Below are 21,357 nucleotides of genomic sequence, written 5' to 3'. Positions count from 1 at the left end.
GTTACTTACCCAAAAAGAATAATTTCCTACACATTTGAAATATTTTGTTATATAATTAACGATGTATCATTTAGTTGTCACTAGCACGGAAGCGATAATAAGCTAATTTTCTTATTGCTATTAAAACAACGAACAATTTACGATGGTCTTTTGTTTAGAAGATGAGAGTTACATAAACATTAGATCTTTGTTTACATGGCAGTGATGGAGGACTCGGTGACACAACTCTAAAGCTCGGGGATTATTTATGGTACACCAGGTTTTCAGTAATAGACTACATCTTAATATATATAATAGTTTTTATTTGGTTATAATGTATGATTGGTAAAATTTTAATATCACGATAATTATGTAACGCAATATAAGGAATTATCAGTCCCGTCAGGAGGTATCAGGTCTTCGTCAGGAGGGTACTCACCATAGAGGTACCCCAGGTGTTCCTCATCCCTGTGTAGTGCTGAGTGTGCAGGTACAGGTTTTTATGTTACTGTACTCATTTAATGTTGTTTATTTTTGTGTTTCAATACGAATGCCGTGACCAGTTAAATGTCAATAAGTGGATTTTTGTTAAGTTTGTTCATTTTTAACAAACTGACAAACACTTTCATTTACTGGCAAATATTCTCCAATTGCAGTTATTGATGACTGATTCGCCGGCGATTTAACATAGTAAACGATTATAAAAAAACGCCTAAATTTCACTGTTTAATAGAGAACACAGTCCCAGTTTGTGCAAATGCTTTTTTTTAATCCAACTTAACCTTAACTAAACCTAACCTAACCTTAACATAAAACCATTTTATAGAGGCCACTGTTGTAGTTTGTGCAAATGTGAGAGCAGCCACCTGTATCAAACGGTTCATAAGCCTACACTGAGTATAGGCCTTGATCTGGTCCGGGTCGCAGAGTTTTGAAGTACAGTACATCAATATGATTGGCTGTTTACATCCTGGGATGAGACGTCATGGCCGCATTACCGCCGAGAAGACAAAATGATGTGCGCCTAATTATCTACCAAACAAAGCATATGCACAAGAAATGGTTATCATATCAGTCCTCACCGATGAAAATAGAATAAGAAAATAAACACCAAAGCAAATAGCTTGTCGGAGAGTCAGACGTCAATATTAACCAAAGATAAGTTAGTGACCATAATAGGAATTTAATTTCCAAGATAGGGGTGTCATATGCTTTTTATGGTGATTTAAAATATTGACCTTTATTTTTGTTACTGATTTATATTTATGGAGATACAACAATGATTTGCAAAAAGTGGGCAGGTCTTTGAAAGATGAGGGAAAATGGGATTAATAAAAAAACAATAGCAAGCAAACCTTTGAGAACTTGATATAACCTTTCCTAATCTACGGAATCTTAATACAGTACTACAAAGACTTGCCTTATTTTACCAGTGGAGGAGCATTAAGTGATTCTTTCTTCCTGTTTTTGCATAATTTTGGTGTTTTCGCCACGAGGAAGCCTCAGTGCAAATGAAAACTTTTAGGTGAAAATTTTCCATGTATGCAAATCTCTCAAGAGACAAGAATTGTCCTCTGATTGGTCAAAGCTAATTGTGTGAAGCTCAGGTGAAAGAGGTTTGAATATGTTACCCCAGCAGTTGAGTGGATACAGCACTCGCCTCCTGTTCCCGGGTGCTTCCACTTCACCCAGTAAATGTGTACTCGAGTTTACAACTTGGGGAAGTAAAGGCGGTCGAGTGCAGTACCAGTCATGTTGCCCCCTTGTGTACCACAGGCATAGTATACAGTGTGCTGTATCTACACTGTCCCTAATGGGTAGTTATACCTATGGGACCTACTGTATACTGAAGGAAGGAGACAAAACATTAAGTGACCTGTAGCTGACTGGAGAAAGACTATGGAAAGAGCATCAGTAAAATGCCAAACTATTATCAGAGGTGACCAGTAATGATGTAAACGTACTTTTTTACCGAGTTCAGATGACTTTTATGTGTAAATAAGTTACATGCAAGAATCTTTTCTTCTTGATAATTTTACATTAGTTGAATTCCAGAAAATTATCATTGCTCTTACGTCATTACTTATTTTTTGGACCTATCATTACGTTGTCAATTTATTCTGGGTGCCTCGACAGTGTATGTGATTCTTTCCCAGTCAGCCACTACTTGGTGAGGGTACAACATGCTTCCACCCAATTAAAACTAAACATTGAGTGCACATTGTGTTTCCAGCCAGTCAAAGCAATACATCTGTTCTTGCCTCATATTATACTACATATCTGTTTCATTTGTGTGTGTGTGTGTGCAGCCTCAGTGTAAAAAGATGTACAGTACAGTTCAGTACAGTATTTATATTGTGATTTGCAGCATCATGGCCAAAACAAAAACAATTCCCCATGGTCATACTGTACAGCATTTGAATAAGATGTTCACATACAAAGCACTTAATCCCTTGTGTATCGGCTCCCCTCTGAATTGAATAAAATCATCTGGCAAATTAAATATTAAAGTGGAATCACCGTAGTGAAAGGGTTAAGCGAACATCTATTAAAGTACTGTAAAGTGGATTTTGTGCATTCCCAAATTAATAGAAATGGCACCTTACCTCGTCTCTCCTTCATACTTGAGGAAACACATTATTAATTTATAATATTCTATAGGCAAATAATGCAGTGAGCATAGCTTTTTATTATTACTGCAGTATTAGGATATTTTCCTGCAGGCTATGGACAGTGGGCAGTATTAAGAGTACCTTAATATGTCTATTGGTGCGTGGCATTCAAGTGAATACGGCATTCACCTCCTGTTTCAGGGGTTGGTACTGTAGTTTGATTCCCAGTTCACCGAGCTGTAAATGGGTACCTAAGTTTCAACTTGGGGAAGTAATGCGGTCGATTGCAGTACTGGCCATGCTGCCTCCTTGTGTACCAAAGGCTTGGTACTATACAGTGTGCTACATCCACACTGCCTCTAATGGGCAGTCATGCCTATGGGACCAACCCACTTTCACACTCACTATGTCCTATTTTTATTTATTTTTTGCAATGGTACTTTTACTCTGAATATTTTTCAAATTTGTTACTTTTACTAGTAACATGAAGAAAGAGTACAGTACTGTACTCATACTTTTACTTCACAGTGTTTTTCTCAGAATAACAGCACTTTTATTCAAGTAACTTTTTCCAGTACTTCGTCCACCGCTCCATAATCATATTGCATCAAAATGGATTGAGCATAGAAACGATTGCCCATAAACTAGGACTTCACAGAACATCAGTGAGGAGCTGGATTGAAAGGTTTCTTTCAACTAGTGCTGCCCCCACTACACAACTATCCATCAGGAATCAATAAGAGGCACACCCTTCACCAACTCTACTGTACAGAGAGAACAACTTGGGTTCATTGCTTGTACAGTAATCAAAATTAGAAACATGCTAAGCCAGGCAAGTTTATTTACTCGCATTTCTGCCAAAAAACCAGCTTTAACTGATAGCCTTAAGGAACAACGTAAGGAGTTTGCATTAGAGTATGCAGAGAAAGATGAAGACTTTTGGCAGAAAGTTGTGTTTTGTGATGAGAAGATATTTTCATTCTACAATAGGGGAATGTTGCACATCTGGCGTAAAAATAATATAAGGTAAATCTCCCTCATTTGTGTATTAATGACCCTGAATATACACAACACTTTACTGATACAGTACATTTTGCTGATATTTTTTATGAAAAATTATAAGGATTGCTTAAAATGGGTTCTGCTTTTTCTGATAATTTCAACTAAGCAGTTTGAACATTATCATTCAGTCTTGAAACCTTAAAAAAAATAAATAAATAAATAAAAAAGTAAAAATAAAATACGGAGATAATTTGTTAATATTCATAATTTTTCAGACATTCCGTGGAGAATAACTCTGAGTGGAGACGTAGTGGATGTATCAACGTGAGTATGTGGGGCTGGTTCTCTGCCAGTTGCTTGGGTGAGCTTGTGGAGGTGGAGAACCATCTCAGTGGTGATCAGTATGTAGAGATTCTTGAAGAGGAAATGCTACCATCTGTCCGAGCCATGCTGATCCCAGAACCATTGCCCTTTTATTTAGTCCAGGATAGCAGCCCAGATCTTACTTCATCCAGTGTTGTTAAGCAGTGGTTTGACAAACACCCTGAGATAACCTTGATTAACTGGCCGTCAAAGTCTCCTGACTTGAATCCTATTGAAAATTTATGGGCAATTATGGTAAAGCAATGGGAGGGTGATCAAGTCACATCCCGTGAGAACCTGGGTGTTCTTGCAAAGAGCAATTGGGAGAGTCTTAGAAGCTATCCTGACATTTTTCAACGACTAGCTGCTTCTATGCCCTGGCGATTAAATGAGACCATTGGTGCAGGTGGTGATCACTTTTAATACTGAGTACTGCTGTACTGTACAGTATAAATCTTTACTTTTATTATCCCAAATTAAACGGATGAATTAACATAAAGATTCCAGCTGTGTACTGTACTGTTTTATGTAATATACCAACAATTTTAAGTGTTTTGATAGAAAACCGTGATTATTAGTTTGGTATTTTAACATTTGTAAAATATTTCAGTGTGTACAAAAATAAATGCAGTACAGTATACAGTATTAACTTTACTGAAATGAATCATGAAAGCATGTTAGAGGTAGACCAGTTTGGAAGATGATAAGTTGTATTTGAAAAGAAATACAGGTAATGAGATTATTAAAATTTGAGCCTTGATACAAGATAATCTGGATCAGTGTAATTAGGATAGATATTAATTATATAAAGAAAGAAGTCATAATTAATTGAATCAAGACATATTGCAGTATAATTATGTGAGAGGAAGTTGACAAGACAAATAAGATTAATAATAATATTTTGAAATCTCAAATAGGGCAATACAGTAATTTCATTTTGATTGCCATTAATATAAAAACTTCTTTATCATGAATCTACTGATCTGAGGAACTGATAACAAGGCTGCTGTTAATAGTTGACCAGCCAAACCACAGGGCTACCAATACTGAACCATCACAATCTTCATTTTTTTGTACCATTTGCTTCAAGTTATCACTGTTGTTATTACTGTATTTATTAATAATACTGTAGTAGTATTATTACATATGAAGACCATTATTTCTATTATAACTGTATTACAGTAGTACAGTACAGTGAAACCTTGCTAATTCAGAAATAATTGAGGGAAAGGTGATCTGGATTGGCAAAATATATGAATTATTGCTAAATCCAAAGCACAAAGGCCTACCACATAGAAATAGATGGCCGAGAAACAAATGTAATGAAAAACACAATAAGAACCTGTAAAACACAAATAAAGGTGATTATTTATATAAATACTGTAAGTGCTTAATGTTAATTCCAAAGGGCTCTTTGCTCCTGAAGGTTGTGTAGGGGTGATGAGACTGTTGTATTTACACTCGTATACAGTACAGTACAGTATTACAATATGCACTGTCCTACTAAATCACTTATATACAGAAATGTATTAATTTTATGTCACTATCTCAAAGATCTTCACTTAAACATTTATTGTTCTTCATCAGATTGTAAAATCTGTTGAAGATCAGGAGGTGTAGTAATTGCACTGAGATCAGATGCATCACTAAGACTTGAACCAGAATGGAAAAAAGTGGAAGGGCCACATCCAGTTTATCTGCATCCAAATTAGCGAGGTTTCATTGTATTATTATTAATATACTGTACTGTAATTATATTTTACAATGAAGTCATGATAATTCGCAGGTTAGGTACCGGGAAACCATGAATTTGAAATTGTGAATTATAGTTTAATTGATTTGCCGTATTTTCTCGAGTATAGTTCGATTTTTAAGATCAAATTTTATAGAAAAAGTAGGGGGTTGGACTATATACATTACACATATATTTGATAAGTTAAAATTCATGCATTTCCATGGGTCACTTATGGTGAATGATAGCTACCTGGTACAGTACCGCTACATGCTCACAGTAGGCTAACCTTACCAGTAAGCTCCTTTATCCTGGACTTACCTACTGAACCCCTAGTATTTTTCTAAAGCTCAGGTCAAATTATACATCCCGAGGTAAAGTAAAGTATAAGAAAATCCTTTGTATTAGGGGTCAGATTATACAGAAGTGTATATGGTAAATGGAAATAATAAGTTCGATTCCCGAGGCCAAAAAATATGAATAAACTGTTGAATGTTACCAAAAAACTTTCACTACTACTGCTGTAAACATACTATTACTGATTGGAGACCAAGCGTAAACCTAAGCAAAGGACCCTCCCGGAAATAAGCACCTGGCAGCTTTGTCGGCTATTCTTGGTCTAGTTGCCTTACTGTTTATCGTTGTCGTTTATGTGCACTGTATCAGCACACGGGAAACTGTATACAAACTGTACTCCCACGGCCTACGTGCACCGTATACCTACATAGTCTATATTCATGCTGAACTGTATAACCGCATACTTTATACATGATTATCAAATTTGTAAACCTGTATTACAATATTTCTGAATAAACATTATTATAATTATTATTATTATTATTAAACACTGAATGTCATGCATAATACATAAAAAATATTACATAAATAGCTCCTTCCCTTCTCATAATCGTCTGGGTGACACCAATACATCAATACTGAAACAGGTGTGAGCTTAGGCTGTTGGGTGTTGTTTGTATACCTATAACTTTGTACTTGTAATACAGTACTGTCTAGAAGTCCAAAGGCACTCTGGTAGAAATGTAACTTATGAAGTTAATTCAATGACCCAACAGCGATCTAGTAGGTAGTCTATGCTACTAAATCAATGTATCTTTTACGCTCTTGTGCTTTAATCTGTTCCCTTCAGGTAAATTTGAAAGGGAAAATCAACTCGTTGATATAAAACTATCTCTTATTGGTAACTTGAGCAGGAGGCTAGGAGAGGTGTGTTGCTGAGGTGGATGGACCTGAAAGAGTGAGCTATCTACAATATGATTAACCGTGAGGGTGTGTGTGTGTGTGTGTTTGTAGACCCAAGAATGTGGCTTGATGTTGACTGTGTCACTATGACAATAAGACCTGCCACTTGACATAAGTGTATGTTAATAGACTTAACAAAATGTTTCAATCGGCTCCACTATGTGTCGAAATGCCTTGCAACTATCCATCTTGGTAGGCATGCAATATGTTTATACCAGTAATGTAGATACATTAACAAAAATCTAAACTAATAGGGCTGGCTGGCTGGTCAGCTGTTTGCACTATATAAACATAGCACTAGGAATGTAATATGACACAATTCATCTGAGGTTGAGTTTGTGATTTTTTCAGAAAAATTTATTATTTTACGAAATGTTTAATGGTGAAATTACATACTGTCGCTTTAAAGAGGTGATGGAGTCTCCAGGAGTGGAGAGGGGAATTTTCCTCAATCCAACTACCATACACTCCTATACTTCCCACTCTCCATTTTTCTTATTTTGTAGTTTTATATTACAGTACTGTATACAGTACAGTATTTTCTATACTGTATGTCTAAATCACATTAGAGAATTGGAATGATATTTACACAACTTTAATGGTTAAATTATGTAAATACTGTACAGTACTGTAAACATTTTGCGGCAGCTGCTGCTTGGCCGCGTATTATGAATATTTGACCGAAAACTAAAAAAAAGAGAGATGGCATTGTTAGACAGCATAGGTAACCGTACATCCCAAAATTTTGGTTGAAAAAAAAAAACAATACCATAACCTTAGTCACAGGTGGGGAAAGGTTGAAAATATCCCTGCCCAGCTCCGGGAATTACTTTTGGTGTTCATTTTAAATAGTATTTAGTTACCCAAAGTAGCTGGTTTTTGGAGCATTCCGGATACTGGGATACCTGTACAGAATGTCTGGTCAACTTATTGTTGCTTCTAGTTTTCAGGGATCTCATGAAAATTTGGAGTCCCTGTTCATTTCACATGTTGACTAAACATATGAGTGTTTTATCATAAGGTGTAATAAGTAGAGGTTTCTAATGCTGATGTGATCCTTTTTTTTTTTTTTGCCGAGTGAAATTACCAAACCAAAACAATCATGGGATGCTGTGAGCTGTTTGCACTGCCAAGTTCATAGTATGTCCTTTGTAGGAGCACAATAATGTGTAGATCCATGAATATCAAAATTGGGGTTCCAAGAAATTGTGAGTGGGAGAACATGGTGAGGACAGCAATCCCACCCAGTTAGGGGGATTTGGAGGGAGGCGCTATAAGCCCCCCCCAGAATTTTTTGGGGAAATCTGATCAATAACATGGGCATTTTGAAGTGCCATGTACACTTGATATTAGGAGATATTGTGAGGCCAATAGTAATTACTGTCTACTACGTATACAAAAATGCCTGAGTATAATACTGCATTAAAGAAAAAGTATTGTAATTTTCTGATGAAAAGGGGGGTTCTGGACCCTCAGAACCCCCCTGGATTCGCCCCTGAGTACTGGTAACATTGAATGAGTGCATGGAAAGGCAGGCATCAATGAATATTCGCAATTTGACAGCCAATCATATTTTTTGAAATGGTCTTTAAACACCATGTAAACTTGACACAAGGTTGTTTAAATTTAAAAAACGAAAATGTCCTTTGGACTGAAGTGGTAAAATGCTATACAGTAAGTCCTCGCTTAACATCGTGGTTCCGTTCCTGAAAACCGCAACTTTAACGGAATCAATTTTCCCTATTAAGAAATAGATAAAATACGGGAGTTACGTTCCTGAGCCTTCCTTTGCCCCATGAAATACATTACATATACTTTGATCATGCGCACCTACAGTAATTTACCTGCATATATATATATATATATATATATATATATATATATATATATATATATATATATATATATATATATATATATATATATATATATATATATATATATATATATATATATATATATATATATATATATATATATATATATATAAATATGTACAGTACTCACTGATGGAGCGAGTGTGTGGTGGGTAGTGGAGCGGAGGAGGAGGGTGGCGAGTCACTGAGACCCGGCGGGTGGCTCCTCCTGGTTTAAAACTTCCATTTTCGTAGCAAGACTAATGGTCTTATGTTGCTTCTTCACAACACTACCATCAGTAGCACTTGATGGGTGCTTGGAAGCCATTTCAAATTATTAGAGTACAGTAAGAGCAAAAACACTTAAACACGCACAAACGCTGTGAAAGCCTAACAAAGACTGGCTTGGTGTCGCTTGGGGACGCTGTGACGTTCCGTGAGAGGTAGCGTGGCAAGACAAGAGAGGGTGATGTGCCGTAAAGAGCAGTCCGTGACAATGCTATAATTGACGTTATATTGAGTCGTCGGGACGTTAACCGAATTATTGGTATCTAAAGAGTAGCGAAGTTATAACAAAACAACGTTAAATGAGGACTTACTATTTATAGCACCGGTATATGATTGAACACTTGTCAATTTGAATTCTGAGGTACTTTTTACTTAAATTACAGAGTTGAGCCAGTAAAGCTTCAGTATGACGGAGAGAGTGGTTGTGCTGCTGGACATGGACTGCTTCTATGTGCAGGTAGAAGAGCGGGACCATCCACACATCAAGGGAGTTCCTGCTGCTGTGGTCCAGTACAACACTTGGAAAGGCGGAGGGTAATGTTGGCCTCATTCTACCACAGCAGCTGCTAGATTGTTTTCAGTTTCTCATTCTGTATCATATAGGACAGTAATTATAGATCAGCACTGTTATTGTGACTTCTCTAAATTTCACTTTCACCGCTCCTACTTTTTCTTTGAGGTTTCTGTAGCCCTTGATCCATTCAACGCAAATGTTGGAGAGAAGCTGTGACAACTAGATGGGGAGTACAGTACAGTATACAGTACAGGGTGTTTAGTGAAACAATATTTGTGGAATGATTTAATTTTTGGTCTGTTATTTTATTATTCATGTCTTGATTAGGCAATAGAGAGAATGTGATATTTGAGACGATTCTGAGAAAAATGAAGACAATTTGGTGCTGATAAATGAAGGTTTATAGCCACAGACAGGCAGTAGCTTAAACTACTTATCAGACAGCAAGATCTTTTCGAGTTGGACTACTATATGGGCCTCGAGGCTCTCTGGCTTATTTGTTCCCTCCCCACCTGGGTGCTTTCAGACATTACTTTACCAAAAAATCTTTCCCCAAAACAATATTAAAGTTAACAGTATACATTTACACTGTACTTGATTTTATTGTAGCAAATTAATTTTGTGGTGGAAAGGGGGTCTACTTACAGTACTGTACATACAGGTACAGGTGCTTCTCTACTTAAGAACGTTCAACTTTCAAACTTTCAGAGATACAAACATCATCACTGAGGGGGGTTACCTGCCAGAACAGGTGTTTAATGTGGATGAGACTGGATTATTTTGAAGAAAATTCCAGATAGAACAAATATTACCTAAGGGGAGAAGAGTGAGCCATGTTTTAAGGCTGTATTAAAGGGCATAGCTGTACTAAATATCCATAATCTTCATTTTTTACAATACATTTGGTATCTACAAGAGTAAAGTTGGGCTTACAAACAAGCCTCAGGAACGTAACTCATTCGTAAGTAGAGGAGCACCTGTATATTGTTGCTTATATTTAATTATACTTTATATTTAGTCTGCACTTAAATCTAGTTGATATAAAAAGTACTCCACTTCAGCCCAAACTCCTCATAGATAATGTTCATGGAGACCCCAGCATCAATTCTATCTCATATTTTCAGTTTCTCTTTAACTGGTAGAGTTCTGAGCACTATTACTTTTCTCCCAGTGGTGTTCTTTTGCCTTTCTTGCTTTAGAGGCCATATTAATACACAAGGGAAGCTCTAAATACGAACACATCAAAGAATAAACGACAGAGCAGTGATCGCGACAACAAACACACAGGAACTGACATGACTTCCCCTAAGCCAGAGTTCGTCCAGCTTATGGGGATTTCCAACTTAAAAAAGTCCGACTTAGAGGGGTCTTACATTTTGACTTTAGCTGCTGGGTCTTAATCCAAATGTGGCCCATGAAAAAATATCATTACTCCTTTTATATTTCTTTCTTGCTTCTACCTGCTATTTACATTGATAATTTCTGTTTCAGCATTATAGCAGTGAATTATGAGGCCCGTGGTTTTGGTGTGAAGCGAGGGATGCGCGGTGACGAGGCTCGAGCCAAATGTCCTAACATCCAGTTGGTACAAGTTCCTGTAAGCCGTGGCAAAGCTGATCTTACTAAGTAAGTGTTACTTTTACTCTTGTGGATCATATATTTACTGAACTTTTATCACAGGTTTCAGTTGCTCATGAGGATACAGAAGGTAGAGAAGGATATGGAAGGTACAGAAGGATGTGGCAGGTAAAGGGATATGGGAGGTACAGAGAAATGTGTGAGGTACTGAAGGATGTGGGAGGTATAGAGGGATATGGGAGGTACAGAAGGATGTGGCAGGTAGAGGGATGTGGCAGGTACAGAGAGAGAGATGCATTAGTATGCCATTGTGTATGAATGGGTGATGTGCCTGTCTCAAAATTGTTCCAGTGTCTGATGATTTTGTCCATTGTTATAGACCATTGTTTTCTATTGAGCCAATATGAGGAAAGTCATTTTGGAGAGATTTTCTATCATTTCCTATTGATGTTCAGATGTCTGCACTTATACCTAGTACTGTACAGTGGTTGGTGCATTTTGTAAGACTTGCCAACTCTGTGTTTGTTTACATCACATTAAAACTCTTGGAAGAGCCCTCGCAATAGTAGCCACACTAAGGACGCTAGATAAACATTCCACAGAGTCGCCAGATCTCACAAAATGTGCCAGCCACTGTGCTTGGTACCTAAGTTTATGTATGGGTGAGAAGGAAGGGTCATTTTAGTTTGGGTGTTTGAATTATTTAAACTATTTAATAAATAAACCCATCTTCTGTATTTCTTCAGGTACCGCAATGCAGGGAAGGAAGTGATCAATGTGCTGTGTGATTTCAGTGACTGCATAGAGAGAGCGAGCATAGATGAGGCATACATAGATTTCACTAATGTCATTGAACAAAAATTGAAGGAGTTTGATGGCAACAAAATTAGCCCAGAAAATTTAATGTCCACCTGGGTAGTTGGTTATGACAAAACTGAAGAGGAAGATAAACAAAGTAAGCTTCCATATATACAAAAATAAATATATAAATACAGTATATCTTAAATCTATTTCTTTGCCCACTGAATGGCTTCTTAAATTCATCTGCATTTTACACTTATTGGAAGGTCTGGATTCGCAAAAAAGAGTATGATACTGTACTGTGCCAGAGAGATATGTCAAAGATTGCTAAAGTAATCAATTCAGAATTTCACATACAGTATTATACAGTATTTAGTGTGTGCATATGCCTCACTAATGTCCTTAATTTCTCTTTTTGCACTCCAAAATCTATGTAGAATCAGACCCTCTTTATTTCTCAAAGACATTCAAAAGTAGTTAGCTGATTGATTTTTAATGTTTAATTATTTGTAATGTGGTACTGTACAGTATGTTTAGAATGATTGAGAGGGCTGATGGTGTTACAGTTATTGTGGAGTGGGTGAAGCATCACACACACACTAAGATGGTAAGGACAAGTCAAAAGGATGCCAGAATACAGTAAAGAAGTAGGTTGTGTAGAGGGAGACGGCCTATGTTGTTGGGCGGAAAGGTGGAGCAAGACATGAAGATGGGAATGGAGATGAGGATAAAGGGAAGACTGAGAGAGGGGGAGCATCCTAGGGTAGTGAGGTACTGTAGAAAAAATTAGTGCAGAATTGTGAATCGACAAAATTATTGACTGTATAATGTATCTGTTTGAATAGGTCATTGTCTATGGGCTGGCATTATTGTAGAATAAATGACCTAATGATTTTTGTTGTTGACCATGTGTTCTGCAGAACTAACTATGCTCAAAATATTTTTCATAAAATATATTTACTATACAAGTATTTAAAAAAAAAAATTATTTATGAATAATTGTACTTGTAGTGGTGCGTCAGCAAGAGCTACAAAATTGGTTGGCATCACTAAATGAAGGTGAAGACGGTTCATTTCCCTTAACTCCAGCTCACCCACACTGGGACAATTTTAGGCTGACTTGTGCTGCAGTTCTTTGTGAAGAAATGAGAAGAGCAGTTCTTGAACGTACCAGTTTTAAATGTTCAGCAGGAATAGCTCATAACAAGGTTTGTGCATATTTCATTTAGTCTATACTGTACAGTAGCTAAAACAACTATCTGTGCATACTTTGTGGGAAACAAAATGAGACCGTGGACGATAAATTTTGGTACTGTATATGAAGGCTGTCACTAGTCACACGTAAAATTTCGGAGCATATCAACTCCCACCTGCACAGACAGTTGTTTTAGCTATTGTACATGATGCTAATTTTCACACTTGAGTTAACACAATTTACACATATGCATGACACAAGATGCTAATAAGAACATACCCCTCCTCCCTCTCATCTTCTAGTGAACAAGGACCTACTTAGTTGCAGGTAATTTTTATGCAAACTTCCCTTGTGATGTAATTGGTACTTGGTGGGGTTCAATATTTGAAGATACTGAGCTGTGGCATTCATTTTACTCTGTTAATGAACTTAGGAAATTACAATTAATATTGGTATGATGCTTATATTCTGATGAAAAGGAAAAAAAGAAGAAAAAATAGCAATAAAATGAGTTCACTATCTGGTGTACTTGTTGGATTGGCATTATAGTCTAGCACACCCATCACTACTTCATGGATGTCCAAATCCTACCTGTCAAGTACATCCTTTACCCTATCATTCTGTGTCCTCGGTCCTCCCGTTTCTCTTAACATTACTTGTGAATTATACTTTTAGCAGCTATTCTCTTTTGAATCCTTGGTAAATCAATAACACCATCACTAACACCTGGTTGTTATTTTATCCAACATTCTAGTCATTTCCACAATGTCATCTTTTATTGGTGTCTAATTCTTTGCATTATATTTACCCAGTATCGTTTCTGTTGCTTCTGAGTCCGTTCTTCATGCATTTCAGATTCTTTGCTGCACAGTCATACAATATTCAGTCAACCATTCCCTTCTCATTCCCATATTTAACTTATTTTATCTCTCCCTCACTCTCCACACACATTTCTTAATGCACTTATTAAATTCTTTCCTTCAGCTACTCTGTGATTCAAGTCCATTCTCATTTTTCCAATTACTGACACATCCACTCCTACATACCTGAAGGGCCTCAATTCATTCTGTCGCCATTCAAAGTACTAATCACCTTCCTTGTCACCCACTTCTACTTAGTTTCATAATTTACTTGGGTTCACATTCTCTGCCATATTAGTTATTCATGTTAACAATCAATATTTGATTGTAATGAAAAGTACTGTATTACATTGTTACAGATACTTGCCAAGTTATCATGTGGATTTCACAAACCAAACCAGCAGACAGTACTACCTCAATGTCAAGTTGGGGAGCTGTGGGAGATTACAGAAGTTGGGAAAGTACGTAATCTGGGGGGAAAGTTGGGAGACTCTTTAACTGAGGAACTGGGCTGTGTCACCATGGCTGATCTGAGCAGACTCTCCCTCCAGATGCTTCAGGGGAGATATGATGATAAGACAGCGTAAGTATTGCTTTTTTTCATAGCCTGATACACGGTTCAGGTAACTCTTATTGTAACCAATGTTTTCTGATGTGGTGTTCCCCTTCTACAACTCCTCATGATATACATCTAGTTTACCCATAGCTTCATTCAACACAGCATTACAAACCACCAGCATGGATTAATTTAGATACACAAAAAAAATTAGCCTTGCCTACAACCTGGAAATCTTAACAATTATGTAGGGTATTTAACTGTCTTTACAGTAGTACACCAAATAGTGTATGGAATAGGATCAAATGCCTCAAGTGTAAAATGATGGAGACATTTTCCTATTCATATATGCTCATTTTTTTGCTGACTAAAATATAGTATATACTGATTTGGTCCACAGATTCTGGCTACACAATCTTGGTAAAGGGAGTGACAGTGAACCTGTAACTTCACGTCAGCTTCCCAAAAGTATTGGATGTGGTAAAAATTTCCAGGGTAAAGAAGCACTTAATACAAGGGAGAAGGTGAGATATAGTATACAGTACTGTACAGTTTATACATATGCTTACGTTGTGTGTGTAAATTAGTGCATGTTTACATTTGCAAATGTGATGTCTCAGTATACACATGTAAATTTCATTCAGTTAGTAATCTAAATCTGGGGAAAGTTTTCCGGGTGCTTGGGAAAGATTTCCTTGGGTCTAAACTACGTATGTCGCACAGACAGACACAGCTGTATTTTTGTTATGCAATCACCACTGTACATCTACAATATATTATAAATAAACAAATTATAGTACTGTACTGTATACACTATACTGTACTCACCAGGTGATGCTGTCATCTTGCATTTGTGGTGCAGGCAGGCCAAATGGTAGATATGATGATACAGGATGGCCTGCTTTTGTCCTGTACCATCTACTGTAGCAGGTATTAATAACTGTCACTCTCCCCTCCCTCCATAAAGGAAGGAGTGTGCATGCACTGTATACCATACATACACCCTCTACACACTAGCTTACTAGACATACACTGTCCACTCTGCCATGTATAGTACAGTATACATAACTGTAATCACTTTTTTCATTTTAACACTGTATTCTTGGTTGATATTGTCTTGGTATAGCAATGTACAGTACTGCACAACACAAATTGTATGCAAAAACAGCAACGAGCGAGGGAATAACCTTGTATAATGGCAGCAGAATATGAACTAACCACACAAGCCTAAGGCCTGTATTCACAGTCGACATGCCTGACGGTGCAAATCAGCTGGATGGCCCACTGTTGCCACAACCCAGGCGTCGAGTACCCAAATAATATTTCCCTCAAACGCCAGAAAAATATAACCAACTCTGTTTTTGTGAGTGCAGAATGCAGTACAGTACTCTCTCCGTAATCAAGGGGGTTACATTTTGGAAAATGCAATGTCAGATCTGTAAAAGATAAAACTTCAAGCCTATGGGGAGAAAGAAGGTTAGGTAGACCATTCTTACAGACAGCCAATAAAGATATAAGAAGGGCAGTTAGCAGTTACTTACCAGTGATGATGATAACAGTGATCTGGAGATGAGGATGTAGGAGGGTCTGGCCCCAAGCCAGACCATCTAATAACACTACTTTCAGGCTCAAATGGATTGATTGATTGTGATAATTACATCCCTGGCGGTGCAACAGCTTAGGTCGTATGTCGTCGAATTAAAATGAAACCTTAAAAGACTAAAATCAAATAATGCAAGGTAAAAAACATAAGTAACAAATAACAGAACCTTTGTAAAAAACATTTAAACATTAATAGATAAAACTCAAAGCTTTTGCAGAAGAGGAGGATGTTCCCTCCTACACTACCCACTCCCCCTCCCACCATCACCAAAGAGAGGCAGTAAGACACCCCCAACCCCCTCCAGCACTGGGAGAGGTGCATACTATGGAGATCTCTGAGACTGGGGCACTCCACCATGAGGTGTCAAACAGTCATTGGGACCAGGCAGTTATCACAATGGGGAGGGGGCGCCACTTCCATTAATAACCCATGAGTCGGCCGTGTGTGGCCAATACGGAAGCAGGCCAAAGCAGTCTCCCGGCGGTGGGACAGTCCCTGATATCCCCAGTCACCCAATGCAGGATGGATGTCGCGGAGCTTGTTTGCTCCGACAGCATCCAACCTGCGTTGCCAACTTGAGCAGATGGCAGCTCTTCTTACTGGCTTCATATCAGAGGCAGCTAAAGGGAAATGATGTGCCACAGGACGAAAAGCAGCTGCTTTCGCCACAGCATCAGCATGCTCATTGACTCGGTCATCATTTTCTTTTGCAGTGGATTCACTTGCACCACTCACTTTATGTTGAGAGGGGGGGGGGGGGCATAGTTAAAAGGCAAATATATTTAAAAAAAATAACTAAAATGTGTTAGTGAATGGCTGAGTTCTGTGAGGCATTCATGAGGTGAAGGTCAGACAGGTTGTTATGTGCTCACATCCCATGCCACACACAAGGCTAAGTGCCAAGTCTTCGTGTGGAGGGATAATGCAGTCCTGCAAACATTACATTGTACATATGCCTTTATTAACAAATCTTTGCCCTTAACCCCTTGGGCAGCTTTAGAACACTGAATCCCTTGCTATGTCCCCCCCCCCCCTTCCCCAACATCATTCTACCCATCATACTCAGTTGAACTCATTTGCTTAGAGGGAGTTAAAACCTTATCAAGCCCTATAAAATTCATTGAACATACACAGCAAGGGATATTTGTGCCTTTAGTGAGAGCAACTCAAGCAAACATATTAATCTAGAGGTTAAATTTGATTGGTTCAAGGCATTCTGATGCTGGCAAATGAGCTTTTGACGTCACCAGAATGTTTGGGTTCACCACCATGTCGGTGAGAAAAAATTGTGAGAAAGGAGCCAGAAAAATTGAAGAATTTGCTCAAAGTGTGACACATTTAACTGTTAGTAACATAACTCAGAGCAAAAGTGGAGTTATGGAAAGGCTTTTAAGAATTTGAAACGTCCATCCATTGATGAAGAAGTAGGCAATCCTGCCGCTTCATCTCAATAACTTCACTCCCTACCGCAGCCAGTCTCTATAGTACTCAGTCTCCTCATAAGTCTTTATCTCATTGGTATATATTTTATATTACATACTGTACTGTATTTATTTTAACTTAAAATAATATAATTTAGGACTTTAATTAATATTTTAGTGAGAAATTGACATGAAATGTCCCCCAGGAACAAAACCCCTATTTATATTATAAGATCTATAATAAACTTGTGTTCACTATTTGTTTCACTAATACTGTATTGCACTCTTCACGAACACAGTCATGTCGAACTTACAGTGAGGTTTACCTGTACTGTATAATAGTATCCATGTGTGTAACCATTTGTCAGGTTGGTTTCTGGACAATTTCTGTAGTTCTGTAAACACTCATTTACTATACTTGGACAGAAGCTTCCTGTATAGAAAAGGATGACACTTAAATATAAGGGTGAAAGGTCAAGGTCAGTTTGTAGTGCTGTAATGTTTTACAAACATTTGTTTCATTATTTACTAATTTTCCTTTTCTTGTTGCAGGTACAGAAATGGATGCGAAGTCTTGCAGATGAGCTGTCAGAACGCTTGGATATAGATCAAAGTGCAGTATGTTTTACCTATTCTTTTCATAAAATATGAGCAGTGGTACTCACAAAATTACTTTTGGAATAAAGAGTTCTGGACTTTTAGCACTAGCAGGTTCAGTGTGATTTTAAGTTATGGCAATACTGTATTGTATTGGTAAAATTTAATAAAATAACTAAATAATTATGTCCATGTTCAGACAAGCTCATAATCCATGTAATAAATCATGTGAAATTAGTATTGTATTGTATATAATAGTTTTAAATAAGAAAAACTTTCCGGTACATCTTGAAGACTGTCATTAAATTACAGAACAAGCGTCGTGCCAAGACCCTAACTGTTAGTGTCAGACTGGACAGTGATGAACGGTGGTGCTCACTGTCTAGGTCATGTGGCCTCCCGTCTTATAGTGCAGAGCGGATAACACGGCTTGGAATATCCCTGATACAACACACTAACCAGGCTTCACCCAGAGATCCTGGATGGTGAGTCTATATCTGTGCAGCCCTTCACCACCTTGCTGAAGGAAGTACTGAATCAAAAAATTTTAGCCAGGAGCTTGAGACAATAGTTACTCTTTTTGCCTGATTTTAACCCCCAAAATGTTCAACTAAGTGTAATTAGACTTGGTAATAAATGAATTTAAAACTTACTGTAGACACAAATTATTTTAAATGACTAATTGATGTTAAAGGTAAGGTACAGAGCAAAGCAATAGTATTATTGTCATTAATTTTGTTTTAGGATATTAAAGGGTGAATTTTATGTATTTTGATTGTAATTTTCAGTCATTCACCATTGATAAATATGACAGTCACTGCTTAAATCACTAAATGAATGTTATTAAATGAAAAATAAGACACTTTCAGGAATGTATCATTACTCTTCATTTCATGACCAACTGTCTAAATCACTTCCATTGTCCAATTTCAGGACACCGGTCATCAAACACATTGGACTGTCAGCTGGGAAATTTGAGGACTGGGAAGGGGCTAGCTCAGGTAACATTCAGGATATGTTTAAGAAAGCTGCGATGAATAAATCATTACGTGATGAGAAATTAAATTCTAGTACTTGTAACGATGGGATGCCTGAACACTCTGATTCAGGAAGTTTTAAACCTGTGACCGTAGAATGTTCCAGCAAAATCTCCGAGACTTCTGTCTGTACAAGTTATAAATCTTGTGAAAATACCGACAAAATGGAGAATGATGTTCCCTCCAGAAGTTCATGGAACAATAAGATCAATGAACAGTCTGTACTTAGTCCAGACAGTACTGAACATATACCTGAAGTAACCAAAGACTCTCATGAAATATCAAGCAAATCATTCTTTAAAAATTTTCTCTTAAGAAAAAAAAAATATATTGAGATTAACAGTACTGATTTTACCAGAGAGAGAGATGGTGATGAATCTGAAATATTGTATAATGATGATAATTCTGAGAAAACCCAGAAAGAAGCTGAAAATAGTGACGAGAATGATCTTGACCTTCTTGTTAGTTTCATAGATGAAGAAGAAAGTGAATGTAGTAGATCTAGTGAAAGTGTTACTGCCAGTGACAAAAAATCTGGTGTAAAAGACAGTACTGCCACACAAGATAAAAGCGTGGTGTGTGAAAGTCCAGACCTCTTTGGCTCACAAGATTCAGAAGGGTCAGGCAAAATGATATTGGAGGACAAAGATCGCATCAACAAGAATGATAGTGAAAAGATAAGGTCAACACATAAAGGCGAGAATCAGAATGAAAAACCAAAGCCAATTAGTGATGGTCCTACAGGCTCTCCTTTAGAAAATAATCTGTTAGAAAAGCCGGTTGAAAATAACACTACGTCTTGTGGACAGGAATTACACAAAGACAAAAATGTACAAAACTCAAAAATATCTGCAAAAGAACTCTTCCCAAATTTGGACAATTATGATGAATCATTATTACCTCTGCTTCCACAAGACCTGAGACTTGAGGTAGAAAGAGAACTTATAAAACACAAAAACAAGCAAGAAAAACAATTTGCCAAGAAGTTGGAAATTTTGAAATACGTTAATGGTAGTCCTTCAAAACGCCATATACCAACAGAAGTGAAAAACGATTCAAATTGTAAGCCAATTAATCCTCAGTGTTCAGAAGCTCATGCTGTTGCAGGTCCTTCCAACAATGCCTTGCTTAATCATTCAAACATTAGTAGTAAAAAAATTGAGAGCAAACAAATGTGCTACAGTACACTTGATGAAGACACTACAGGTAACAAAATAGCAGAATGTGGTAATTTTGGTGAGAATAAATCAAACATCACAGACTCAAGTGATAACATAGACACAGTTGAGTGTGATGAGTGTGGATGTCAGATTTCTGCATTTGAACTGCCAGAACACTTGGACTATCATGTGGCGCTAAAGCTACAAACTGACATACAACGGGATATGAATATCGTTCCTAAACAAGGAACTGCTAAGGCGATTGTGATGGAAAACAAGAAAAGTAAAGGGAAGAAAAGAGGAAGGACAAGTAAGGCAGAAAAATATTTAGAGGGTAAAGGTAAAAAGAATCAAAAACTTGATGTATTCTTCAAGAGATGACACTAGTTTTGATACGTTCAGGAAATTGTTGTTTGTTTTTTAGAAATAAAGTAAATTAAAGGGTGACAAAGTCACATTAATATATTTGTATTACAGAGGGTAAGATTTAATATACTTAATATACTATTAACCAGAGTAATCTTTAAATGAAAATAATCCTCTCCCTCCCTGCGGATGCCCATGCATGCCAGTACAATATATCCAAATCAATACAAAACTGTACTATATTTACATTAATTTATTCAGTCAGTCAGCAAGTCCAGTTACCATATAGTATACTGTATAGCCAGTACAGTACAGTATTAGGTTAGTTCAACTACAATCTTGATGCCCTTTCTTGTCATATCACATTGTGGCCTCACTTTTACAGTACAGACATCCCCCGGGTTACGGAAGGGTTCCATTCTGGAAAATCTTTCCGTAACGTGAAACCATTTTTCCCATATACTGTACAGTACAGTACAATACTTCCATTATAAAAGTTGAGATGCATTCCTAATGAAATTTTTTGAGACCCCAAAATGTGATGCAAGCGCATATATGTAGGAAATTAGATGGTTTT

At 37.2% G+C, this 21,357-nt stretch overlaps 1 protein-coding gene across 1 annotated transcript; it reads left to right on the top strand.

The window, feature by feature from the left end:
* The first annotated feature begins 110 nt into the window (after positions 1–110).
* Positions 111–20,930, top strand: LOC121876894 (DNA polymerase eta-like). The gene is made up of 10 exons (XM_042382465.1): positions 111–250; positions 9,476–9,626; positions 11,098–11,232; positions 11,931–12,139; positions 12,997–13,193; positions 14,400–14,623; positions 14,997–15,120; positions 18,173–18,238; positions 18,530–18,702; positions 19,151–20,930. Exons 2-10 carry the CDS (start codon positions 9,499–9,501, stop codon positions 20,793–20,795), a joined length of 2,901 nt encoding a protein of 966 aa, XP_042238399.1. The 5' UTR covers positions 111–250; positions 9,476–9,498; the 3' UTR covers positions 20,796–20,930.
* The last annotated feature ends 427 nt before the right edge of the window (positions 20,931–21,357 follow it).

This window comes from Homarus americanus, unplaced genomic scaffold (assembly GCF_018991925.1).
Source record: "Homarus americanus isolate GMGI-L3 unplaced genomic scaffold, GMGI_Hamer_2.0 scaffold50281, whole genome shotgun sequence".
Taxonomy (NCBI): Eukaryota; Metazoa; Arthropoda; class Malacostraca; order Decapoda; family Nephropidae; genus Homarus; species Homarus americanus.
Note: the sequence above shows the minus strand (reverse complement) of the source record. Positions and strands in the feature narration are given on the sequence as shown.

What these genes read in the sequence shown, in the direction of transcription:
- LOC121876894 (XM_042382465.1), top strand. Translation starts at nt 9,499, where the DNA reads ATGACGGAGAGAGTGGTTGTGCTGCTGGACATGGACTGCTTCTATGTG. An exon ending in TGAAGAGGAAGATAAACAAA is followed by an intron (nt 12,140 to 12,996) that starts GTAAGCTTCCAT and finishes TTGTACTTGTAG; the next exon opens with TGGTGCGTCAGCAAGAGCTA. An exon ending in TCACCCAGAGATCCTGGATG is followed by an intron (nt 18,703 to 19,150) that starts GTGAGTCTATAT and finishes GTCCAATTTCAG; the next exon opens with GACACCGGTCATCAAACACA.